The 27812-nt window shown below is 39.5% G+C and overlaps 2 protein-coding genes and 1 long non-coding RNA gene across 3 annotated transcripts; 2 read left to right on the forward strand and 1 right to left on the reverse strand.

Moving 5' to 3' along the window:
- The first annotated feature begins 1349 nt into the window (after nucleotides 1-1349).
- LOC118302542 (calretinin-like) lies at nucleotides 1350-13372 on the forward strand. Its single transcript, XM_035628764.2, has 11 exons — nucleotides 1350-1591; nucleotides 7566-7642; nucleotides 8292-8381; nucleotides 8594-8674; nucleotides 9843-9899; nucleotides 10170-10247; nucleotides 10836-10891; nucleotides 10996-11035; nucleotides 11738-11791; nucleotides 12568-12639; nucleotides 12806-13372. Exons 1-11 carry the CDS (start codon nucleotides 1498-1500, stop codon nucleotides 12920-12922), a joined length of 816 nt encoding a protein of 271 aa, XP_035484657.1. The 5' UTR covers nucleotides 1350-1497; the 3' UTR covers nucleotides 12923-13372.
- A 3235-nt stretch (nucleotides 13373-16607) lies between these two features.
- Nucleotides 16608-22488, reverse strand: LOC118301811. Its single transcript, XR_004790370.2, has 2 exons — nucleotides 22304-22488; nucleotides 16608-16927 (listed from the first exon to the last, which is right to left on the reverse strand). It is a non-coding gene; the product is annotated as an uncharacterized LOC118301811 (long non-coding RNA).
- LOC118301809 (aspartate aminotransferase, mitochondrial) lies at nucleotides 18481-27198 on the forward strand. Its single transcript, XM_035627394.1, has 10 exons — nucleotides 18481-18640; nucleotides 21445-21601; nucleotides 21970-22098; nucleotides 22184-22243; nucleotides 22325-22486; nucleotides 23397-23501; nucleotides 23660-23810; nucleotides 24628-24793; nucleotides 24937-25087; nucleotides 26061-27198. Exons 1-10 carry the CDS (start codon nucleotides 18558-18560, stop codon nucleotides 26181-26183), a joined length of 1287 nt encoding a protein of 428 aa, XP_035483287.1. The 5' UTR covers nucleotides 18481-18557; the 3' UTR covers nucleotides 26184-27198.
- The last annotated feature ends 614 nt before the right edge of the window (nucleotides 27199-27812 follow it).

Below are 27812 nucleotides of genomic sequence, written 5' to 3' on the forward strand. Positions count from 1 at the left end.
ACTTAATTACTTTATGACATTGATCAGCACATTTGACTTTCCATCATCAGCGTCTCTTGCCGTTGTCAGCAGGCAGTGTGCAATTCTCTTTATGTTTGAGAGTGTCACATTTCTCCACAGCTGGATGTGCAAATATATACGTTTATTGACATGTGACTTGATAAGAAGTGAATTTCAACTTCGTCCCATATCCATCATTGTCGTTCTCAAACCCAACAACTCTCCATTAGTTATCACTTTACCTCCAACACTTTCATCGGCGAGAGACCAGAGCTCTACATACGAATCCTAAACATTCTCTAATTCTTATTCATTCAGTTGAGGCTTTATCGTCAGAGTTCCTATAAATATCTTCCCCACTTCCTCCTTGTCTCTCTTTCATGCCTATACATGAACTAGTTTTAGATATGGACCACACACACACACACACACACACACACACACACACACACACACTATTTTTGTTGTCTTTCATTTGATCAGCAGCTCTGCAGGGAGCAGATACTGTCTTCTTCTTCTTCTTCTTCTTCATCCTCCCCATCGGAACCCCCCACCCACTGCACCAATCATTCACACCAGCTTGTGGGGACCACACTGGAGAGGGAGGTGCACCACAGTAGGAGGAGAAGATGAGAAAAAGATAGGAGGACTGTATGGCTCATGCTGCAGCATGAACAAAAGACGTGTTGGTGATTTACAAGCCATGCAACAGCCGTGCTGCTGCTGCCAATGTGGGTTCAATTGACCAAGGAGAGTAAGAGCTCCTCCGACCTCGGCGGGTCAGGAATAAAATGATGGAGGGTTTAAATGTTGAGAGAGGGGGGGTGGAGATGAAAGTAAAAGGACAGAATGAGAGGAGGGTGCAGTCTCATCTGCGAGAAATATCTGATGGGTAAAACTCTGGAGTGATCTTGAAGAAAATTTGGTCCTTTTACTCGAGCATGACAAGGACATCATGGCTCATTTTTTTGTTGTTTCGGGTTCCTCTTGCTGAAGTGCTTTGGCCCTTTTGGACTGTATATTTAATTTATTCTGGCTTTATTTGATAATTCCTAGTTCAGTGGTGACATAGATGCCACAACAGTCACTGGAGTCAGCTGCCCCCCCCCCCCCCCCGCAGGATTAAATTGTTTGATGCAATTTTCTCCTCACGGAAGCGGCAGGATTACGTGATGCATAATACTGCTGCGTTTAAACCAGCAACCTGGACAGCAGTTAACGGTAACTCATGCAAAACCCCAGGGGAGCCCTTTCTCCCCCTCCTCCTGTAATTGGTCTCCTGTTGTTGCTCCCTGCAGGCTCTGTGAACGGCGGAGGCGCCCCCGTGTGGCGGCCGGGGGAAGCACGAACGCCGCGGAGGAGGGGGAGGGGGGCGCGCGTTTAAAAGCCCCGACTGAGGAGGAGCCGCCCACAGTATCACGGAGCCCGACACCTTGAAAAGTTTACATCCAACTACAACAGCAGACTTAAGGGAGGAAGAAGAAGAAAAAAGGAGAGATGGCAACTCAGACGCAGCAGCCGCCCCACCTGCACCTGGCTGAGCTCACCGCGGCGCAGTTCATCGACATCTGGAGACATTTCGACGCAGACGGTCAGTGTTGAACTGCGGCATTAATTGATTCATAAATTGGTACTTAATAGAAAATGAAAATATAGTTGTGGAAAAGGTGTGTTAGAAAGTCAGTTATTGCATCAATTGTAATTGCAGGTAGATGTTAACGTCTCTTTAAAAAAAAAACAATAATCCAGTGAAGCGTTTGTTTAACAATTCAGCAACATAGGAAACTACAGTAGGCTTTGTTATTAACTGATTCATATAATTAAAATTAACATTAAAATTAAAAATAAATTCATATAATCGCTCAAACCAATCTGAAGCGTGTTACAATTTGTAACCCACCTCCATGGATTGTTCTTAATTTTACTGTTTAATTTTTAACATTTGTGATGTCTTCAGTATATCTGTGGTGTAAAAAACAAACAAACACATATATGACTGTTAAATGCTCTCGTAGGGACGATGACATTTCTACAACATAGATTCAAATCACTATTAAAAGATGCTTCATTGACTTGACCGTATAGTCAAATAGCCTACAGCGTTAAAGCACATTGCACAAGTATCAACAAGGGAAATCTGCATTCTCATGAATGAACAGCAAAACATATTAATATCTTGTTGAAGAACAATAATGTCGACAATATTTTTGCACAAAAAAAGATCTGTTCATTAAAGCAGAAGGAGATTTAAACACACACACACGCACACACACACACTCATGGATAGAGAGAGAATAAAAAGTGGGGGAGGGAGGGCTAAAAAGGGTTAGGGAGGGAGTATGAGAGAGAGGGAGAAGAAGTAAGATGGGGTGTTTGTTGGGAGGAGCTTCTGAATCTGAGAGCTTACTGGGAATGAACTGGTGTGTGTGTGTGTGTGTGTGTGTGTGTGTGTGTGTGTTCGTTCTGATAGTAGCACAGTAGAAGATGTAAACATGCTCCAAATGTATGTAAGATGTAATTAAAGTATTAAAAGTCAAAGTAGACTCATTATGGTGTAGAACAGCACGTGATTGTTACCTGATGGATTATTATTATCACTGATGCGTTAACATATATGAGCGGCAGCCATCCAATGTTGGTTTGGGTGGAAATGAATTGATAATTTTTTAATGCTATTGCTAACTTCAATCTATAACATTTAGAGCTGTCAGTTAATAAATATACATATATACATATATTAACTGGTAAAAGACATATATTATATATATATATATATATATATATATATATATATATATATATATATATATATATATATTGGACAAAATAAGCTTTTTATATATTGACTATTGTTTTCGCAAATTGTCTCTTTCATCTAATTATTTTAGTATTTTCTGAGATTTTATGGACAAAACAATTTACTCTAATGATTATTTTCTAAATTCTCAGATTAATTATGAATATAACCCTCACATGCAACCCTAATAACACATAAAATTTCATTAATTGTGATTAAAAGCTGAGCTATTAACCGACCATATGTCAAATCTTAATCTACCAATTAATTCTAGCTGTCAAGTCAGTAAAGTGAATCGCCTCTGGATCTAGTCTGACGTAACAGAATAATGGAAATTATTATTAAGCCTAATGATCATTAGACTGTGTGCTGAGCTGCAGGAACATTTTCATCATCCCACTCTGTCTCACTTATATGAGCCACTTCAGCTTTAGAGATTTTTATGATCCAACTTCAACAGAAGGATTTTTTTCCCCAAGCCAATCAGAAAAAAACTTTGACCTCTGTTGTTAAACCCCTTCAAAACTCCTGTGCCCTAAACGCACCATGTATGTTCTACAACCACTGTGCACCTCAAGTCATTTTTGTGCTTACGCATCCAAATCTTAACCACGACCACAGTGGTGATGGATCAGAATATGGTAATACCAATCATTTTTGTGACAGTTCTGAATGGCTCTGATGAACAATGTTGTCCTGAGGTGATGGATCAGAAACATTTGGAGGGCAACGAAAAATCTCTATATTGTGTGGTTTAGTCTAGAGTACATATTGACTATTCAAGGAGGTTGCACATTTTTAGAAACCACTGATCTTTAAACAGGTCTCACTTGTACCAGATGTGTCAGGCCTGTCTTCCTATATAATGAGGGAAAGAACAATTTTCTGCATTTCACAGCAGAGCAATCAGCAGATATTGATTTAACTATAAATCGAGGTAGAGCATAAATAGCCTGCTGGCTTATTGATGCAGAAGTTTTTAGACCTGGACAGCTGTTTTTTTTTTTTTTACTACTGTCTTCAGGCAGCTCCTCTGCAGAAGTTTTTTGCTAAAGCACATCACACTAGTTTTTATGAGGATGAAAAAACACAGTCAATCACTTCACGTCACCCAGATGATCAGAATTTGTATCGTTGACAGAGATGACTTTTGGGCCACAACTGTGGATAAAAGGGAAAACCTCCCTCCTAAGTGTGACAAAATGTTTTATTGTCTGATGTCATCCAATACTGTCATTAGTGAACAGATTTATCCCATAATACTCACTTCAGTGTATCCTCGTGTACTGAGTTGTCCCTCAGTTTTAAGTCAATTTGGATAACAGCTTCTACCAAGTGACTAATTGTGAATGTAAAACATAAACCATTGTTATATTTAACAAGTATATCTGACTGGATAAAAACCTGATGCTGCAATTTTGAAGTAAACCGCAATAAGTGTGTATTTCCACGACAGATATGTGGTCTTTAGTTATTATTCGGTTTGTGACAGTAACAGAGGGACTGTAGGCCAATTTTAGGACCAGTACTATCTACTTGATTTGATATGATTGATTCAGGGGAGTAGAGCTCTGTCAGTGATGTCAGAAATGGTTTCAATCAAATTACTTTTACTGTAAAATTGTCTATTTTAGGGGGATGTGTTTGTGAGCGATTATTGCTAAAATAGCATCAGGGCAGCAACAGGTTGTCTTTATTTTTGACCACAGCTGCAGAATAGCAGGGATTGGATACATTGCCTCCTACCGGCTGCAGCGAGAACTGTGACAAAGAGGAAACATTGGCTGCATTCCCGATGAAATGCAAAGAGTGAAGCGTGTTTTCCACTTGATACAGGAGGAAATGCTGCTGGACTGCACATCCAGCTGAAGAGGGATATTGCTCCATGTTTCACATCGCATTTTTTTGAGGAAATATTCAGTCACCTTTTCGAAGCGACATGTCTTCCAGTGGTTACGAGCTAGGCAGCTGGAGGTGCCATCGAGCGATCGGCAGTTGAGTTGTGTTTGACAGGGTTTTTTCGGAGAGAGAGGGGGCTGCATCTGCTCAGTGTGCAGTGGTGCGCTCCATGTGGCAGATGAGATCTGTACTGCAACCAAAGTCTGGCAGCGAGTCCCAATGAAGTGAGAACACAGTTACTTATTCAGGCTTTATGACAAGCCACGGGAATTTAACACATTCGTATTTCATCGTGCATTATTTGTTCATCCACATCTGTGATACACTATTACAACCTTTTTTTAAACTCCCCAGTTTCAGTCACAGTGTGTTCGATTATGTATTTATGTAATAGCAAAGATGTAAAGGTTTATGATTTCATTAGGACAGTTCATCCAAGGATTGATTCCGGTTGAGAAGAACTTGCAAAAAATGTAATTCAAAAATGAAAACTTAACCCTCACGTCCAGTTTTACAACATTTCAAGAGACCATGCTGTGACAGTACAAGCTGGCAATCAACTGTCAATCAGAGTCTATTTTGAGGTCACTTTCCAGCAATAAGTTTATTGTTTTTTCATCTGGCCTGTAGTGATCTACACTGCAGGTACATGAATAAGCAGGAAATGACCATCAGAGGTAGCTTCTCTCTCTATTTCCATTTACCAGGAAATGGAAGTGTCATGTGCATTCTTGGGTAGGCCGTTTTCTTGCACGCACTTTGTCACACTCGATCACACTTTTTTGCCACACTTGGTCTGACTAAAGCCAACTCTGCTGAGCCAGCTGAGCCAAGGAGGAGGCAGCACAGAGAGCGAATTTGAGCGCCTCAGTAGTCACAAAGTATAAAACGCTTTGGACGCTTGTTTAATTTGTTTTAAAGTAACAAGACTTTGCATTTGATAGTCATCTCCTGTAAAGGAAGGAACATGTCATTAAGTATCTAAGTTACTACAATATATTATGTTTGAGGCCGTCGGCATTGCTCTACATGGCAGTGCTGACCGAAACATCGCAACTATTGGATGGATGGTCATGAGATTTTGTTCACACATTCATGGTCCCTACAGGATGAATCCTACTGACTCTCCACACGTTTACTTTAATGTCAACAGGAGGTTGACACGTTTGGGTCTGAGTGAAATATTATGACAACTACTGTTTTTTGCACTGTAAATGCTGCACATTATAGACATATAAGCAGCTGATTTGAGTTTTTTATTACATTTGATAAATATTTGTTCATTTATGTACATTTTGCTTAACAGTGAAGGTTAAACCAATGAGATTTGATTACAATTCTATAGAAACCCTTGATATTTCTTTCTGATTTCATTTGCTTTCAAAAAGCAAACCTTATCTAAGACTTCAGTGTGAAGTATAAAGTGTAAAATATGACATAGTGGTATTGTTTACTGTATGTCAAGGCTTATCAAATAATTAATATAGTGAAGGATTACTGAGCTCATCCATATTTAACTGGTGGTTTCACAACAACAAAATGAACAATGTCCAGTTTGTTGCAAACAGACCAACACTCAAAGTCAAAAATAGTCACTTTGGTGGAAAATGTGAGTGTTTGGTTAGCAGGTAGTCCAGCCCTGTGTGTTAGCAGTTTAAGTTTGAAAAATGGAAGTAAAGTTAAATGACAGGTTATAATGAGGCTGTGTTGTTTTTAATTTATCATGTCTGCTTTGCTTTGCGTTCCTGCAGTGCTTTGCGTACAGTATATCTAAAACGTCAGCTCAACCGAGCACAGATGGTGACATGGAGCATCTATCAAATACAATGTGTAAATGAAGCTAGGCAGGGAGATGGAGATGGGTGGAAAGGGGGGAGGTGAGGGAGAAAATGATCATAAAGGAAAGAAGATGAGAGGATAAGAGATTAAGAGATGAAGAGGGGAGCAGGGTGAATCTCTGCACTTTACTCTCCACGTCTGTGTTTTATTCTGAATGGAAATAACAATTTTGTTAATGTCTATTTTGGTTTGTCTGAAGGCACAAACCCCCCAACCCCTCGCTCGGACTATGGACAGATGGGACTCATTCTTATGATTAAAAAGAGGTCGCGGAATGTCCTGCGTGTTAGCCTGTTACTCGCAGGCAAACCAGTGGAGTAAATTATTATATTAAATCATCCCTGGTCTTGTGACTGTCAAGGGGAAGTAAAAATCCGGACACACAGGGACAGAATGCCCCAGTAAGCATTAATCTGACTGCCCACTCTCACCCTCTCAGGCAAGAAAACCCTCATTATACTGCGTACTGCACTGGACTCCAGTCATCTGTTGTTTTCTGCTGCAGCACGTCACTCAATCTTCTGAATCTCAGCCAAAAGCCAATTTGGCAAGAGATATAGGAATGTAAATATAGGATAGAGGAATTTTCAATTAAAAGTTTTCAGTCATGTAGAGATGACATAACATGTTAATCGTGGTGCTATAGTGCGCCAGACTTCAGTCAGGACATTAATATTGAAGAGTCAGATTTGTGTTTTGCCTTCAACACTAACTTCAGGGCTCAATTAGCCAAATACTCTAAGAAAGACTCAAGCTGATTTATGCAGAGCTCTAAGCACGTACGCGCCCTGGACACAGTCCATGTGAGCAGTTCTGTGAGCAGCTGGACTCAGTCAAACAGGACTTGAGACTGGATGAGTTCTCAAGGTTTGGAGACTGTGCCAGAATTGAAGGACCCCCAGTGACCTTTAATCGTTCATCCAAATCTTTTTTAATCAAACCTCTGAACAGTCAACAAAGTTTCAGACAACTTAGAAGCCTCCTAACATAGTTTGTGCCAAACTAATTTAATTGCTCTGCTGCTCCACAGGAAATGGTTACATCGAAGGGAAGGAGCTGGAAAACTTCTTCAAAGAGCTGGAGGTGGCGAGACGAGGCGCAGGCGTGGTGAGCAAAGCGCATCCTTGAAAAACCACCCGTTGTGACTAGACTTTCACTTCAAATTGTTCAGTCTGCTTTCTGACCATCATTTAAAAAAAAATAGGGATATATGAATCACAGATATATGAATGATCTTTACATAATACAATACTGCTACTTTCCTTTTTTATTCTATCTTACCCAATTCATTGTTTCCATTTGTCTCTGCCCATGTTCTGTGTCATTGTATCTGGTTTTATCTCTTCTTTGTAAAGCAAAATTGTAAATGATATATATTAGTATTATTATTGTTGTTATTATTACAAATTTTTTGGTAATTCAGTTGAGATGGCAACAAGTAAGTGCTGACTGGATTGTTTTTTTTTCTTCTTCTTCCTCTGACTTTACCCATGTGCTCTGAATGTCCAAGCAAAGCGAACAGATGCTATATGTTGTTTTCAGTATAATGTTTTGCAACAGGCAACACATAATTATTGTTTCCTCACTATGTTAATTGAAAACTTTATCCAGGTGGTATTACATTTTCATATAAAAGTTGCTGTTGCTAATTATAAATCTGTTTAATTTGCACATTTCTGTATTTATTTATATTGTGTTGAAATTAAAGGCCGTCTTATCTTCAGTGTCTTTGATTTATGATTTGATGCATTTGCAGGATCCTACACATGCTGCGTTCAAAGAAAAGATGAAGGAGTTCATGGCCAATTTTGACAAGAATGCTGATGGGAGAATTGAAATGTCAGAGGTGAGCAGACATTGAATACAGTTTTTTTTATCTTCACTTTAATTCTATCCAGTAAAGTGAGAAAAAAGAAGCAAAAAATCATCTTAAAACATTACAAATATTTAAATAAAGCATTGAATTTTCAATTTCTTGACTTTGTAGATGTGTGATTTAAAACCCAAACACAACTCTCAAAAGAGAATCCCTGTGTCTCTTTATCTTCCGTTCTGCAGTTGGCTCAGATTCTGCCCACAGAGGAAAACTTCCTGCTTTGTTTCAGAGAGTTTGTGGGATCCAGCTCTCAGTTCATGGCAGTAAGTTTGTGTAATTCACATGTGTATATATCAATTTTTTTCCCACCTTGATGGTGTCTAATGAGTTGTCAGTATATAACTCAGTATATCACTATACTGTATTTGCTCTGTCAAACTCTCACACTCATCAAAATTGATTCAGTTTAGTAATTGTCCAGAAATTGGGGTTGAATTAGTCTTCTTCTCTTCTTTTCTGTTTGTCGAGTTATCAGTGACATCACAGTTCGCTGTAGGGCACATGGTGTGCTCCCGCGCGATTCCTTTTGTTTCCCCGGCGTTTGTGTTATGTGGAAACAGTCGCATACGGCTGTAAATTGTTCATTGTAAGCTTGGATGCTGTGTCTGGAATTCACACACTTACGAAATGTTAAACATTGTCCTAGAAACTGTACAATGTTTGACACTTTGGACACAGTCTTCAACGACAGCAGAAAATATAAATTCTGTCAATTCTCTTCGTGTGTTTTTATGTACAGTTGAAATGAAAAAAATGAGCTAAGCTAAAGTTAAAGTTAATCATCATTCAAAACATATTGTCATTGACTAAATATTATTATTGTTTGAAAAAAGGACCTAAATATCACACATACTGAAGAAATAACCTTACTGTAAATATTTAATATCTCGCCAACAACAGAACAACACCATATTTGTCCCGCACTTCTGGATCACTCAAGAAACAGGAGAGCAAGGAACAACCTCTCTTCTCCAGTTGCATGTGTTGAGATAATTACATTGAAAACAGTGATGGATTGAACATCTGGGCTACTGTGATTGAAAATAACACACACACAGACACACACACACACACACAGACACACACGCGCGCACACACTCTAGGTGTATTCGGATTGAGGAGGGCTTTCAGTGGTGTGATGTTCGGCCTGCTCTGTGTGTTAAAGCTATTCTCAGACTGCCATACATTATGAATGGAACGCAGCTTTCTGCTGGGGAATGGCAGTAAGTGCTGGAGGGGTTTAGGTATCCATCTTTAATGAGGGCTTTGACTAATTCTATATTTACACAATGTCAGATGAAACCACTGTCGTTTCTCTTTATGAAAACCTTTTGCTGAGAGAAGGTATAGAAAGTCCACCTTGTGTAAAGTCAAGTATCTTTTTCTTATCTGTCATTGTGGTTGAAGTTGCACACATTTCTTCTCCTGCAGGCCTGGCGGAGGTATGACACGGACCGGAGTGGATATATTGAATCCAATGAGCTGAAGGTAACACACAATTTGTCAAAGTCTGCAATAAAGTGAATAAATGAAGAATAATTTGAAGCACTGCTGAAGTGTCAAATTCTGTGCAATTTGGACACGAGATACGTCCGATATCAATAAGCTTTGAATGAACAGGTGAACAGCACTCTGCCCTCTGTGCAGTAGTCGAGCCGGGCAACAAGTGTCTTCTTCACTGGAACCACAGTAGTTTTACGGACTACAACCAAACTCTTTTTCGGATACTTTAAAAAGGTGTTCCGTCTCTCTCCTCAGGGTTTCCTGTCAGACCTGCTGAAGAAGGCTAACAGAAACTACGATGACAAGAAGCTCAAGGAGTACACACAGACAATTGTGAGCATCATCAGACACAGACGATGTTTGTGCTTTACTCTGCTTTTTACAAAGTCGAAATTATGAATGCAAGACTCCAACATTTCTTCTCAGTTCATCGAAAATCACTGTGATGACCATTACTACTTACAGACCATAAGCTGAGAAGAACCATGCACCTTTTAAACCTGGAAAAATGTATTAAATGAACATTATACGGTGTTGTAATTGAAGCTGTAGTGATATAACATGCAGACACTGGCATCATTGAATGACACCTCAAAAATCTCAGTAGCTCTTAGAATTAAAAGTGAACGTTGTCACTTGGCTGCAGCACTTAACTTCTACACAAGGGAACTTAAAGAAAGACCCTTAAAGGCTTGAATTTTAATATCTTGAACAATATACAGTAGACATTTGTCAGGCTGCGACGTCGCTTTTCTAGCCAACAGCATCATTCAGCCATCTGTGGGCCGAACTCACTTAACGGGTGCTACTTAATCCCCTTGAACGGATACGTTTAATGTGATATGTGAGTATGTACAGCACATGATCATATTAAGTTAGAGATTCCCTGATAAATTCCATGTTAATCTTCTTTCCGTGCAGCTGAGGATGTTTGATCTCAATGGTGATGGAAAGCTGGGGCTCTCTGAGATGGCGAGGTGAGCATTTCTTCAGTTTATTAGTTTGTTTAAAATGCTCATATTTCATTTTTTTTCCAAAGGATGTTGACAACATAAGAGTTGTTCTCTGTGTTTTATCGCAGGCTCTTGCCAGTGCAGGAAAATTTCTTGCTGAAGTTCCAGGTGAGATCACACTTAACCTGTTTCAAATTGAGATCGATGAGGCATAAGTTTATTCATGTGAAACTGTTCAGGGCAGCTAGAGATTCAAGACTCGCCCTTGTGATATAGAAAATTCAGACAACGGTTGAGATTTACAATAGTACAATTCAACATTATTGGATTCCTTGCTAGACGAGTATTTGTCATCAAAGTACTGCATGAGCATATGGGGCACTGACACATGTGTGTTTACTTATGTTAATTCCTTCAGGAATTTGATATTACAGTATGAGGTTTCTTTCAAAACACGATGGAATCCCATTTAAATCAACAGTGTTTATTAATTATTGGAGAAGTATGTCTTGTTGCACAGTTTCATATACAGTACGTTCTTATCTTGACATTATTGCAGTACAGTATACAGTAACCACTATATGTCTTTGAACTTCACCATTTGTAGCCACAGTGGCATTACTTAGATATCCCACATGCATTTGTCATGTATGTTGCCATATGTACATGCCGGTTTGGTAGAGCAGATCAAGGATTCCCTTCTGACAGAGGATTAGTCTGTCTGATCAGGATTAACTCAACTCTAGTCCCAGTTATCATAATCTCCGTGGATTAATATCTCTTCTGGATCTGGTGGGGCTTTTACTGCATGCTCCCTTTAAATATCCATCAGTTTCTAACAATTTTCACTGCTGGCTCTCTTTCACACAGGGCATCAGGCTCACAGTCAAAGAATTTGAGTCCCTCTTCATGTTCTACGACAAGGTGAAAAGAGCACGTTTGTCCTGTGACACAATATTTGTCATGCATTTTGTGTATGTGTGTGTTGCTCTTGGGCACAGTGCATAAACACGAGTCTCGGGATCTGTGAGGCTGAAGCTAAATGCTCACATTATCATGCCAACATGTTCACAATAAAAATTGAATATCTGCTGTAAATTTCATGGTGGTGCTAAAAAAAACTCACTTATTTGGGATTCATTCTCTGGGGACCATGAATGCCTGTACAAACGTTCACAACAATCCATCAAATAGCTGTTGGGATCAGTCTGGACCTAACTGATTGACTGACCGACAGACACATTTCAGCACTTTATTTATGAGCCTGGTTAGACACCATGACTCGATAAATGTCTTGAGAACTATTGGATGGATTTATAATAAGATTAACTGTCAATTTTGAGTGTCAATGGTTGTTAGTCTGGCAACCTGATCAGGGTGTATCCTGCCTGTTGCCCAAGTGATTTCCAGTGTAAGAAAAAAAGTGGCTGGGTGTTCATGCTCCCCTGATGAGGAATTGTTCCAACCTATCTTTTCTTCAAAAGCCTCAGCTGTACAGTAGTTTGTGTTTAGGGCTGATAAGCTAAACTAAGAATATGTACACATTGATACTGTGACCACGTTAGCATGCATATGTGAACATGTAGCTCAAAGCACTGCTATTCCTCCATAAAGCATTTTATCGCATTGTTATCCCATAAAACAAGGAAAATCTGATCCACCTGTATAACTGAGACCACCGTTGATGTCTCTCTCACCAGGATGGTAATGGGTATATTGACGAGCAGGAGCTTGATGCTTTGCTGAAGGACCTCTGTGACAAGAACAAAATGGTAATGAATATTGACCTTATTGATTGATCAGTTCAGGTTACTTTTCTTCTTGACAAATATAGAGCTGATATAGAGTGACTACCTAGAGTACATGGCCTCTGTATCATCACTCAGACAACTTTGTGCCCACTGACTGTGACTTCTCTGACCCTCTGCATGTGTGCAGGACGTGGAGGCAACAGGACTCGGGGGGTACAAGAAGAGCATCATGGCTCTGGCTGATGGAGGGAAACTGTACCGCACTGAGCTGGAGATCGTCCTCTGCCGGGACTCTGAGCTGTGACCTCCCTGCCTGGCACCCCGCTGTCCTCCCCCATTGCCTCCTCCTTCCTACCTCCAGATGTAACCTGGTGCATGTGTGACCTTTAACCTTGCTACACCACTTAGAGTGCTCCTGAAAGCACTAAGTGTACTGCTGAGCCTGCTGTTTTAACTTTGTACCCCTCTGAGGGGTTTTTCTTTTCTTTTCTTTTTTTAACCTTTACATGGAGCTCCATAGTGAGATAGCCATTGCAATGATTAAAATAAAATATTGTGTATTTATTTATTTGACTTAGTGTTTTTAATATGTATTTGTATTTTTACATTCATCTCATATCTGTATATGTTCTTCTCCCTATGACTTTAAAATAGATACTTTTATTCTGTAGCATCTCATTTTTTAGTTTTATTTATTTCTATTTAATTTAATATGAACTTGTTTTATTTGATGAGGCTTGAAATGCTCTATTAAAAGATATTACTGAGAGATGAATAAATATATCACGACAGCCTTTGTCGCATTTATTCACTTGCATGAAGAAGGCGCATCTTCATCTAAATGATTTTCTGTTACACATCAGGGTGATAATTCTACTGCTGCTACAGTTTGTTGTGGCGTGTAAAAGAAAATACTTCCAACCCACTCAGAGCATCGTGTGGTTGCAGTGAAGATTAAAGCTCGCGTACAGATGCCCAGAGCAAGAATGTTTTCTCCAGAGTGCTCCACCTTCACTTTCTAATCTCCTGGTAAAAGAAAAATGTGAAGTAGAAAAAAGCTTGTCCTGCTCCATTTTTCATAGAGGCGAGTCTCGAAAGCCTCTGTGGCACTTTGAGATGAAGAGAGCAGAGTAGGACAAGCTGCGAGGCCAGGGACAACAAAAATTCAGCACGATGATTGCCTCCCTCTTGCTTGATTTTCCAACTGCCATAACACCGCATGAGAAAAAACAACAACATGGCAAACAAACGTATTAAGTTAAATAATTATAACTTTCTCATCTAAATTTATTTGAACCTCAACACCTCATTATATGAAACACATTGTACAATATAGCACTGATTAAATTTGCCTCTATAATAATGTGTTAATTCCTTTATATCTTTAATATGGATTCATATTCACAATTGAAGGAAACAAAAGGCAGTTCTTTTCAAAAGAGGATGTCCTAGTGTTCTTTTCTTTTCCTTTCTATAGGACACAGTCCACACCCCCATATTTCAGCATTATGTCTACCTTCCATAAATTAATCATCAGTTCTTTCATCTTTAATTGAATTCACTATCTTCAAAGATGACACCCCCTCACACGCAACATCAACGCAACTACACACTACGACACCCACTCATCAAACAATACTGTGCCCACCTCTTGTCAAATGTTCAATGATGTATACATGTGGGCATACAAATATATGCACACACACACGTATACAAGGACACAGTAAAACAGTGTGCTGCTGTCCAAGCTGTTAACTGCTGACAACCAGGAAAACAAGACTTATGTCCGCTCTGATTCCTTCACACACATCAGTCCCTTACAGAGAGAGGGGAAAGAGACAAGAGAGCAGAACAGACAGATGAGATCCCATTTGTTATTTACCCTCTGTACAGCTGCACACAGACACACACACACAAACTATTCATAGATATTAGGTATTTATTTTACTCATGGCTCAAAAGATGCCATGATGCTCAATTCAACACATCGTTTGTTTGATAAGATTGTGGGATTCTTTTGTTTGTTTAAAGATATGAAGATATGAATGTTGTTTTGGGAATTTCTGTTGCCCTAGAAAATCTGTGCAAATATTAGTGATATTTTTAGATCTTACTCTTGGGAAAAGAAACTACATAAACCATATTGCAGCACTAATTACACAGTGAAATACAACTTAAAATCCAAGTTACTGTGGGATTCCAGTTTTTACAGAGTTCTGCTTCTCAGCATCATTAACACATGGGCTTACAATATTATAGAACAACATAAACAATAATGATAAATCATTCACGTATCTCAAAGTGAAACATTAACTATGATAATTTAATTACTTGGCTTGTTGCCCCTGAAGTACATAAAACCCATGACAACATGGAGCTCATTTGCCTATTGGAACACAGGTTGGTACTGTTAAAGGGCCTGTACACCTTCACAGATTTTTACAGTTATTGTATTGTGACATATCTCTGATCAGGATGAGGTTGACTGGGGAAAAAAAGTAAAATAAGCCTTTGTACTAATAACAATGACAAAGGTGTAATATTTCTGTTCATCTTCAGGCACAGATGCAGATGCCAGCAGGTCGTTTTCATCAAATGCAATTTAACATGTCACAGAAGAAAAGGTAGTGGTGTAAATAACACAATTCATGATCAATAAGTTCCATTTTGCAGCTCCAGTTTCAGAGTCCTGGTATTGTGCACAGTGGCTCATTGTTACAATGTCATGACTTTACTGCAACACTTTAAAATGTCTGCCTGTCCAATGATCTCTGAGCTGCACCTGTACGGAAGCATCACATGAAAGATATAATATGCCTCTTCAGATCAGTCTCACTGTAAAAACAATATTTAGTATGGATTGGATTTGCCATTGTTTGAATTTAGCACTAATTTTCTCTGTGCTATTATTCTGCATCGATAATTTCTTTTAAATCAAACACACACATGCACCAGATCATAAAATACAAGCACATGCATCAAACACAGGACTGCGAGTATGCAAGCCTAAACCAATCACATATATGATGGCAGCAAAAAGAGGGAGATTTTTTTCTCATTGATCTTTACTGTTTCTTTTATTGTTTAGCATATTGTGTTTTGTCTCTACATTTTTATAGTTGTATAATTATATATAATTGTTTTATTCCTTTGTGTAGTGACAGAGAGCTGCCTCTGAGTGTCATGGATGAATGACTGAATGGGCTTAACCGGTAAAATGTCCCAAATACATAACACCTTTTGTTTGATTAATTGATTTTTTTTTTCCTTTTGTTTATTAAATCTTTAAATACATACATAAAACCCCAAAACTACAAAAGAAAACAAATCATGTCAGCAAATCAAATCAAGGTAGAAGCGAAAAAATCACAGGGACAATAAATAGGACTCTTTTGTACAGTAGAATCCAGCACTAGCCCAGGCATTGTAAATGTTAGTGATGTATAAAATAAAATATGAAGTCTCCTGTACTGCTTCACATCATTCCACCATCACATCAGTCTGTTGTCAACCCATGACTAGTGCAAAGCAGTGACAGGAGTAGTAGCTGACATTGTGTTATTATATGTGTTTTAAAATAGAAATTCTTAACGAAAATATAGGCTGAATGAGAGTTTATATAAGTAGCAGTAAGTCTTATTTTTAGATTTTATAAGAAATAATAATAATACTGTGTAACGACATATATTCTGTACAATGAGGCTTTCAGAAGCCTGTTCAACCCTAAACTAAGCTGTTAAATGTCACTCAGTATATTAAAGTAAGTAACATTTCTCTCTCTTATGAGCTCTTCCATTATTCTTTTTCTGCTGCTCTTTCATTTTAACGCTTCTGTCAGCTCTATGCTGTTTCATCCACATATCCTCAAGCTTCTGCTTTTCTCTTCATCATGAGATTTTATGCCGTCGTCAGTTTGTTTCCATCAAATGTTTCAAGGACACTGTAGAAGGATTTCAGTTCAGTTTTGAGGATTAGTTAGTATAAGTATATATAATGTATTATTTATTGACATTCCGCATCATGTCTGTTTCACAAATTATTGTTTTTGAACACTGCATGTGTGACTGTGAGTTTTCTCTGACACAATGGATGTGTTGGCAATAGCCATACTCTATCTCCACCACACAGTGGCAGCCCCACACGCAAGTCAAGAACATGACCCGTTCTGTGTGCCAGTGGAGGCTGTATAGTTGCAGGAAAATGTTTCATGCTTTTCCAGGCTCCGTTGTTTGATGTTCTTGGAGGCTGCTGTTCCTTCCAGACAGACTTAGTGAGAGTGAAGTTGCTGTTCTTGTAAACTCACAAGACACTGAAAGAGAAAACAGGCCTGGCGTCTTCAGTTAATGCAGCACAACAGCATCACCTTAACATCAGACAAAGGCACACTTACACATAAAGCTGAGGGATTAGATGAATAGGCAAAAAATGAAACAGTGTGATCAACAGCTCAAGTGGCTAAGGTACTTTGTTGATTGCAATTTGCCTTTAAAGGTTGGAATCCCCGTGTGTGTCAAACACAAATTCTCATCTTTAATGTCATTTTTAAGTGAGTGCCAGTGAGCTCCGAGGAGTGAAAAAGTAGAGAAGGTCTCCATCTGGTGGGAGGCTTGAGGTACCGGCACTCATTGTTCTTAATTGTTCTTTAGTCAAAAACAACACACTTTTTTCTTCAATTGGTAAGGTATAATTCATCATTTCATTTTCAGTGTCCCATAAATGTCTGCAGACACTCAAATACAATAAATGTGACCTGGAATGTCATGTTTGCATTGGACAATCATTTCCAGAAAAGAGTCCATGATGAAGACTAGCAGCAGATGAAAACACATGCAAAACAGCTACTGATGAAAAGATGATGCAGTCTCCATTGTGTGGTACTGTCCTCCAGTGGACAAATCAAGTAACTGCAGAAGGAAGTTACTAGATTACTATGGGGAAAAGGAATAATTTAGTCAATCATGTATCGAATAAAAGCTGACCATAACTATGAAGGTTGAGTTGATCATTACTGCTTTTATATAACCAGCTGCACTGCATATAAACATTTGGACTGCAAACGTCCAGCAGCAGCCACATTGACTTTAAAGATGAAATGCCAATAAACTTCTCAACAAACTTTTACACATCATCCCTAGAAAAGACCACTGTCAGACTCGCTCTCACTGTCAATTGTCAAAACAAGGTCCCATCTCATCTGTTGGCTGGCAAGTGTACCATTACACAGTAAATATACATATGTTCAGTGACCTCACGAAAGTCACTTCTGTGAAAGGGACAGTAGACCTTAAAACTGATTCCACCCTTTAATTACATATTATAAAACAGTTTCCCTTTTGTCTCTTTGAATTTTATAGTGCTCCAGCAGTGGCTCATATGTTTTGTTGTTTGTATCTTCTCTGGCATGGGACCGATGGAAAACACTTCATGTATAATCTGGCTTCAGACAGTTATATTATGTTTTTGTTTCTTGTTGAGGTTAAGACTCAATTGCTAACTTGTGCTCTACAATATTCAATGTACATTCTTTCTATATATTTTCTCAAAATTACAGAAGTGTAAAATATTGCCTGTCGTATTTTGATGGATGCATCCATCCCTTCAATATATGAATGTTTTCCTATCTGTATGTTTCCCCGTTTAGCCCGTTAGGCTATATATTCTATAACATTCTCTTCAGGTTTACTAACTATACTTTACTGTGTAATTTTAGTTTGTATTGTTTGATTTCACAGTTAAAAATCAAAAACGATGGTTTTATAATCAGATTCATCAACATGTGATTTCCTCCTGATAGAAAACGAGTGAACGTTCACGCCCTCGTCGCCGCACTCTGACGTCAGCGCGTACTAGTCGGAAGCGTCGCGCCGTCGCCGTCCTGGTCCCTGCCCTTCACATCCGTCCACATCCTAGCAGGCTCGACTCCCAAGCGCAGCGCAGCGATGGCCCTTCTCAAGTCCAACAAGGTTCTCTACTGTCTCGGGAACATTTCCCCATCCCTGGGGGTCCTGTCCTCCCGCCACAGGTAAAAACGGAGTGACAGGCCCCACCACCGCGGGCAGAGAGGTGTTTTAAATACAGTCTTCTTGGTAATGTAGCGGCGAGCTGTCACGTTCATTTCGCCGTTAGCTCGACTGGGACCAGCGGCAACGAGTGGATATTTTAACGTTAACGTCCAAACGGCTCCGTGATGCCATAATAATTAACGGTTTAGCGCCATTGTAGTGTAAAATGCTGTGTGCCTACTTTAGCCGCCCCGGTGGGCTAACTACCACAGACAGGGGTCAAACGGTTTCATCAGGGCCCGAGTGTAGTGCGAGGTTAGCTCGTTTTCAGACCCTGCAGCTCCCGGGGGTCAGCGCCTGTTGCCCATTATCCTCTCTGTGGGGCATTAAGATGAGTTTAGAGGGCAACTCAGCGGTGCCATCAGTGAAGCGCGCTGCTAATGGAAGTCACGTTGATTTGTCGGTTGCACTCGTTTCCGTGTCACTGTCAGCGGCGTGATCACCGCAGCCCGGCGGGGCTTTGTACGTTTTTAATAATCACTTTACAACAACGTGCCGTTTGTGATGATTTTGTTTTTGCTGTGTTCGGTTTAACGAAAAACTTCCTTTGTGCATTTTCTTTTCTTTTTTTACACGGTCGCGATTGCTTCAGTTTTCACAGCCCACGCACACATTTGAGCTTAGCGACTTGTCGTAGTTGCGAGTCGTGCGAGGTGATTGGCTGTCGTGTTCCGCCTTCGACCGCCGATTGGCTCATTTCTAGCTGTGGCGCTGAGGCAGGCATCGGTGTCCTTTCTGGTTCCGTTTGGAGGACAAACGAGTTCCTGCGCCTTTATTAGCTTAGTACTGTTCATTTGTATCTTGTGTAGATATAATCCATGTCATCGGGACGTTTTTGTTCCATGTGTCTGTATCTGAATGTTCTCTGCTCCAGTATTCGCTGCTGTAACGATGGTTTCGTTTTTGCCCACGTATCACATGTCTGTCTGTGAGGGTGTGATTCAGTTTCTGCTTTTCCAATGTCATGTCGTCTCATGTTCAAACACCCTGTTCTGGTTTTTCGAGAATAAATGAATGGCAGTAGAGTTTTTTTCTGAGGCAGTAATAAGGGAGGATGTGATCTCTGTAGTCTTGCCCTGCTTCTAACCTCAAAAGCCTTTGGTCTATTGATCACTGATAACTGTCAGTCACGGTGATGTTTGTATAAACGCTGAAGTTCAAAGGTTTTGTGTACATGCAAACTCCATGTGTAATGAGACCACTTGAACCTCAAATGTGCCAGCATTGCTGTCGCTGGGATTAAAAGTTGCATTATACTAGACAGTGTAAAATAACTGCAACCTCTTCTCTTTCAGAATCAGAATCGTTTTGGTTTTCAAATACAAGGAATTTGTTTGTGCATGACAAGACGAATTAAAAGGCTCAATTAGATATACAACAATAGAAATATATTAGAACATGTGCAAAATGGATATGTGCAATCTCACTGACTTAGTTGTAATGATTGTGCAAGAGAAGAAGCTTATTATAAATTAAACTATCCAACAGAAACAAAAATAACCTTATGATACAGTATGTGTTTATTTAAAATGTCTATGCATGGAAATAAGGAAATAAGGAAATAATATGGAAATAAGGAAATCTTATGATAATCTTAAACTTCAAAAGTGTATGAAAGAATCACATACATAGCTGCGATAAAAGGCAGGTACATTGAAAATATGTCTGCACCACAAACAACAGCCTTGAAAATACACCTCTGACAGCCTGATAATTATGAGCTTCAAAAATGTTTTTTTAATTTTTTTATTGTTACTGCACTGCACTCTGCTCCACGTGTCTACATCCTGCTCTATCAGAGCTTCAGGATCAAGTGCTCCATTGTATTTAAGTTAATACTTGCAAAGCTATACTCAGCCTCTCATTGGAGACTCTTGCCCTTTGAAAAGCATTCAGACCTAAATTTAGCTGCAAACTTTAGAGTTTACAAAGTAGATGAAACCGGAGAGGATGTGTGAGCAGCAATGCAGTGAAGGGTTGCAACATGCATTTATCGAGCAGATGTGTGTCAGAATGTATTTAATCTATTAATGTAAAGCATAAAAGTTTCCATACAATTTTTGTATTAGTATTAGTAATCCATTATGGACATAACAGCCAAATATCCTGTAGCAAAACAGTCAAAAATGCAATGACTTTATAGGACTGTAACAAACCAGAAGTAAGTTAGTTTTAATTTTGATTAGTTTGTGTGTTTGTATGATTGATTTGTCAGCAGGATCACACAAAAAATGACTGAACAGATTTTCATAAAACTCGGTGGAAAGATGGGACAAAAAAATAAATAAGCTATAGGCCAGATGATTGATAGTTTTAAAAGGGGGGATATTGGTAACTTTGTTGGAAGTGTTGACTGAATGAATGCGGGACAGGTCGTGTTTTATAACCAGATTAACTGTTACTCTTGTTTTTGGACTCTGGACCTTCAGAACGGATTTAAAAATTTGTTTCATGAAACTTGTTCCCACTGAGCATGTGTCCTTCACGAGATCTACGTCAGTGTCATATCCTCAGGTCACATGAGGAGTTAATCTGGAGCATTAGGCCTGTCGAAGCATGTCACAGGTGCATGGCTAATACAGTTGTAACATTAGTGAAACCAGTGAAGAAGCAGCACAATTCATGACCTTGCAAATTACGCACTAGTGTTTTTGTTCATAAGGGTGATAGCTGGACTTTTTTTTTTTATCAGTGAATGCTTGACTTTCCTCAGGGTTTGTAGTCCCATCCACATCATTATTCTCCTGGTAATTTGTCTTTGCAGCTCGTGGTGGGGTGGAGTGCAGATGGGTCCCCCCGATCCCATCCTGGGGGTGACCGAGGCCTTCAAGAAAGACACCAACCCCAAGAAAATGAACCTGGGAGTGGGAGCCTACAGGGATGACCAGGGCAAGCCCTTTGTGCTCAGCTGTGTCCGCAAGGTATAACAGTTGCCAAGTACTCTAGTACTAAAGTGTTTCTCATGTCTCTCTCACGGACGGACGGACACACAGACACACACACACACACACACACACACACACACACACACACACACACACACACACACACACACACACACACACACACACACACACACACACACACACTTACTTTCAGTATGTTTTGGGGTTTAACTCCTGTTAAAAATTAGGAGCATTTCTGCTTTGATCATCATGAGAAAGAGTGTATGCATTTGTATTGAATCTAAAAAGTTAATTAAATCATAGAGGTTTTAATGTACAAAGTTGGGAAAATACTGTTGTTTTTGTTTGTTTTTTAACCTTTGATTTTCACAATTTTATTCTAGGCAGAAGCTTTGATTGCAGCCAAGCAGGTGGATAAGGAGTACCTTCCCATCGGTGGTCTGGGGGAGTTTAACAAGGCGTGTGCCCAACTGGCTTTTGGTGCTGATAATGAGGTCTTGAAGAGTGGCAGGGTAAGTTTGCCCGTTCATTACCTCAAACTACATGAAGTTCAAATCAGCTCTGATAATTTTAAGTCTAGATCTCTTCTCCCAACAGAACATCACTGTCCAAACCATCTCAGGAACTGGATCTCTGCGCATTGGAGCTAACTTTTTGGTAAGGTGATCTTGGTTTTGGTGTTTCTGCAGAAACTAAATGTCGGTCAGGTCATCTCACCAGGACTTTCCTTTGTCACAGTCTCGTTTCCATGGAGGTCCACGTGACGTGTACTTGCCCAAGCCCTCCTGGGGAAACCACACACCAATCTTCAGAGACGCTGGCATGCAGCTCAAATCCTACCGATACTACGACCCGTCTACCTGTGGCTTTGACTTCAAAGGAGCTCTTGATGACATCTCAGTAAGACCTTAGTGAAAAAGTTGTCAAGGGCCATGTGTGAAGAAACATTTACAAATATAATTTTCCAATAATCACCCCCTTAGGTTTTTCTGACAGCATGATCCTTTCATTCAAAACACAATCACAACGTATTTCATAATGTTAGTTGTTTTGTAAAATTGTGGATAGTATTCAGTTTAATACGGAACTGAGTTGTTGACCAAAGAATGTTGGACGGAGAGGATTTTCACTGACATGTGGTTGCTAGGAAGCCACAAGGTAATCATACTTTGACTTTCACATACAGAAGAATATAAAATATGGAACAAAAAGAAAATGTAGCTGGACTGTGTAGAGCCAATATTCCAATTAATATGTTCATGATGTCATTGTGCCGTATTTACATTATGTCTGGTGTCGACTTGTTTCAGCCCTTTATCTGTTTGCATGTCTGCTCAATCGGACAATTCACAGACTGTACCAGGGATCTGTCTGGGTCCGAAAATCCATGTAATTACTGGTTCTGCTAATCTGGACATTTGTGTGGACGTCCATGTAATATTTAGAACAGCGCAGGTTTGCATTGCATGTGTGAAAGCAGTTTTTTGTCTGTCTCAAAGTGCACAGTCTCTGTCTGGGTAACAAACAGCTGCTCTGCCTTGCTGTCACTCACTGAACAGTGTAGACACAAAGAGACGTGAGCCTCTCGCTCGCAAGTCAGGGTTGCAATTCCTTCTTCAGTCAGTAATGTATCAGCTGTGTGTCTGGCAGCCGGTGCTGCAGTGAAAACAATGTCAATGAAAAAGTCTGCACTGATAGTGTAATAAAAAATAATAATAAAACATTTCATTTAATGGCGCCTTTCATGGCACTCAAGGTCACCTCACATCAAGTGTGAGTTCACTAACCAAAACCTTCTTTTATGTCACAGAAAATCCCGGAGAAGAGTGTGATCTTGTTGCACGCTTGTGCACACAACCCCACTGGTGTGGACCCGAGGCCTGAGCAGTGGAAGGAGATTGCTGAGATTGTGAAGGTCGGTAGTTCTTTGTAGGACGTCGCTACACATTTTCATTAATATCAAAATCAATAGATTTTCAAAGCTCTGTACTTGTATCCAGCTATTATAACTTGAAATGATATTTACCCGTTGTCTCTTTCCTGCGTCCTTCCCTTTTCTTTCTCACCTCACAGCAAAGGCAACTGCTCGTGTTCTTCGACATGGCCTACCAGGGCTTCGCCAGTGGAGACATTGACCGTGATGCCTGGGCTGTGCGCTACTTCCTTGAACAGGGCCACAACATCCTGTTGTCTCAGTCCTTCGCCAAGAACATGGGACTTTATGGTCAGTCACAATCCAGTTCAAGCTCCTTTTAGATTAATATTGATAAACATGACACGTAGATAACAATACATTAAAGATATTTTATTGAAATTTAATTATGCAAAACTCATGTTCATCTTTGACCAGTGCTGAAAAAAGTGTTTTTATGGGCTGATGATGAAAAATCTACCATATGACTGGGTGAATTCAAGCTTGTGTTTTATCACCACCCAGTGGTAAAACATTGATGGCGAACTTACTCATTCAAATATTTTATTAGACTTTCAAAGCACTGCATGTAATTGTACTAAAATGTGTGATAATGTAGTTCCTTTCCCCTTAGCTGGTCAACACAGTTCCTCGTGTGATGTCACTCAGAATATGGCCTGAAGCAGCCATCTTTAAAAACTCATGAAGTATTAGGTGTTTGTCTCCAGAGAGTCTCCTTTACTAACCTCTATTCCTTGACCCCAATGGTAAAGTCATGAGGTCAAGGAAAGATTTGGATGGGAGTCAATAAGAAAAGGCTTTAAAACAACAACTTTATTTATAACAGAATATACGCACATGGATAAACTCAAACCTGCATTCCTAAAATACAAGTAAAGTTTCTTGTCCTACACAGAATCACATCTCCTAAGAAAATATGTTTTCAATAGGCTGCATTTAACTATCAATTACTTATACAACGTACCAACAAAACAAATGTTGTTGAAAATAAAAACAAACACTGACCTCAGCCCATGAGACCTCAGTTTTCCTGTGTCACAAACATGAGTTTGTCAAACTCAACTGTAAATCACTTTGTTTCTGTCATTGTGCATGTTGATTTTCACAGGTGAGCGTGTTGGAGGCTTCACTGTGGTGTGTAATGATGCAGAGGAGGCAAAGAGAGTCGAGTCTCAGCTTAAAATCCTCATCAGGCCCATTTACTCCAACCCACCGATGAATGGTGCTAGAATTGCAGCAACCATTCTCAACACACCAGAACTGCACTCAGTGTGGTATGTGCTCTTTGATCTGTTTGTACATATACTGCACATTACCTTCAAGTTCAAGTCTCCATCTTTCATGTGCACCTAGCTCGTTAGCATATAGTCCAAGATCTATTTCTTCATCTTTCTCATCATGCCGTCATTCCTCCAAGGCTGGAGGAGGTCCATGGAATGGCTAACCGCATCATTAAGATGAGAGAACAGCTGGTGGCTGGCCTGAAGAAGGAGGGTTCCTCTCACAACTGGAATCACGTCATTGACCAGATCGGGATGTTCTGCTTCACGGGCCTCAAACCCGAGCAGGTACTCGCACACACATTTTAGGTTTTGATTGCTGGTAGTAGGGGACAGAAGAATATTTTCCTAATTGAAGTTGTTCAATTCTGAAATTAAACCACCTTTACCGAATTATGCCGTACAACAGATGGATCATTCTCAGCAAAATTGTAGTAAAGCTTGTAAAAAATTTTACGTAGTTTGAGTTTCCAGAGGAAACTGCTCAGAGCCAAGTGTTTTTGTAAAGACCTGATGAAGAAAAAGGAAATTCATGTGCACAGATGTTTGGTGAAAAATGGTTGAAGTTCTTATTGGTGTGAATAAAAGAAGGAGCCTCAGTTGTCCTTACATGAATATATGAGTTTTATTCAAAACATAACTGTCGACACACTGACAGCCAAACCAAAAAGCCTCAAGTATCAAAGAAGGATTTCCGTATTTTAACAACAGTGGAGGTGGAGTAGACAACAAGTCTAGGTCACAAAAAGTCATGTCCATCCATCTCTACCGCTTTATCCATTTAAGGGTCGTGGGGGGCTGGAGCCAATCCCAGCTAACATTGGGTGAGAGGCGGGGTATACCCTGGACAGGTTGCCAGCCTATCGCAGGGCAAAAAGTCATGTCAGGTTTGTTATTAGAATGGAGACCAACTCGAGGCACGTCTCATCCCATAGCGAGGGAGAAGATTAAAACTTCCCACATAAAACATCCTAATCCAAGGCACTCCTGCAAAGGTCTTCGGAACGGGTCAAACTATCTTTGAGACAACTTTAGTGAGACAAAATGTTAGTAATATACAGAAACACATTTTACTTAACATTTACTTTGTGGTCAGTGTCCTATTAATACATCCAGAAATCTCTGTCTGGATGTCTGTCCTTGGATTTTCTCAACATCACTCATCCGATCAACTTGGCAAGTTTTTAACTGAGGATCCAGCGAAAGTGGAATCAAAAGTCCTGACACCTGAATTTGTTTGTGTGTTCGTACCTTCCAACAGGTTGAGCGCTTGTCAAAGGAGTTTTCCGTGTACATGACTAAAGATGGCAGAATTTCCATGGCTGGTGTGACCTCTGGAAATGTGGCCTACCTGGCGGAGGGGATCCACGCGGTTACCAAGTAGATTGGATCCTGCTGGAAAAGCTACAAAAATCAAAGCAGCAGTGTTTAATGAGCAACTTCGTGTGTCACTTGTTCTCTGTCTGCTCCATTCCACCTTAAGAAAAGAGCTCAGTATTTACTTAGACTTTTTCTTGATTGGATTACATCATGAGTTCAACTTTGTCCCAATTCAAGCAGTTGCTGCTGCTTTTTTTCCTTTCTTTTTTTTTAACATTTCATTGAACAGTCTCCCCTGCCAAATTTTAAAAAACGTGAATTCTCCCTCTGATTGAGCTGATGTCTCATCTTTGCAAATTTATCATGTGGAATCAAATAGTTGGCTGTGCATTAGTGTAAATGTTCATTGTTTATCTTCTGTGAGCACAACACTCTTTAAAACATCAAGAGACTAATGTTAGGCTGTGCATTAGTTTTACATGCAAGGTGAGATCTCCCTTACATTGTGGAAGCCCCTAGAAAATGTGAGTTCTTTTCTTTGTTAATTCTAACGGTTAAGTTGTAGCACTTTATCAACAGTAAAGCACTGTTTGAGTTTCAAGATTAGCCTCTGTTTTTATCATTAGACTTAACTGTGTTAACAGGCATTTGTCAATCAGGTAATCAAGTCACTGTCAGGCTAATCTGTGGTCGTTCATCTGAACTAATCAATCATCTGGAAATGTAGTTTCCTGGTTATCTTCCTGTAAGGAATCAGCCTCCATTGTTATCAATAGTTTTTTCAATGGATTCATTACTTTTCCACTACATGTGCAGGGCAGCAGTCTCAGTCGGTCCCCTCAACCACCAACCAAACTAGTCCACAGGCCACAGGAGTTAAACTCAGTACAGAGAAGTGATCAGTAAATGTTGAACGACTTCCACCATTAAAGACTTTTCTTTATTCCAGCAAATCAAATGCCCCATTTTCTTCATCAACATATATGCACTCCCAGCTCATTCACACACACGTGTGTGAGTGATACTGGATCAACGGTCATGTACCTTATTGAACAAACAATAAATTATTATAGAGTTCTGTTGATGTGTGGGTGTCCTTCCTAATGTGACTTGCATCCTGGATGTTTTCATTTAGGGCTGCAACTAACGATTATTCTCATAATTGATTAATTATTTTCATAATCGATTCATTATGATTATTAATAATTATAATATATTTTTAATCTTTTTTCGATTAATCGATTAAGTAATCGGGTTATAAAATGGTGAAAAATGTTGATCGTGTTTTCCAAACCCCCAAGATGATGTTTTGTTTTGTCCACACAAATATATTTAGTTTCCTGTCATAGAGGAGCATAGAACAAGAAAATACTCATATTCAAGAAGCTAAAATCCGAATTTAGACATTTTTTCCTAAAAACTACTTGAGTGATTAATCGAAGATCAAAATAGTTGCTGATTAATTTATTAATCGATTAAATGTTGCAGCTCTAGTTTAATTAACATTACATATTATGTATTAACTGGGATAATTAGATAATGTCATAATCAATCAATCAGTCAATCAGACCTTGTTTGAAAAATTTAAATCAGAGGGTGACTAAAAAGGCCGGTCTTGCATTTGCGTTTGCCCATAATGCTAATCTAATCTTAAGAACTAATGAATCATTAATATTTTTTCTTTCATCTAGTA

The sequence above is a fragment of the Scophthalmus maximus genome, chromosome 4 (genome assembly GCF_022379125.1).
Source record: "Scophthalmus maximus strain ysfricsl-2021 chromosome 4, ASM2237912v1, whole genome shotgun sequence".
In the NCBI taxonomy this organism is placed as follows: domain Eukaryota; kingdom Metazoa; phylum Chordata; class Actinopteri; order Pleuronectiformes; family Scophthalmidae; genus Scophthalmus; species Scophthalmus maximus.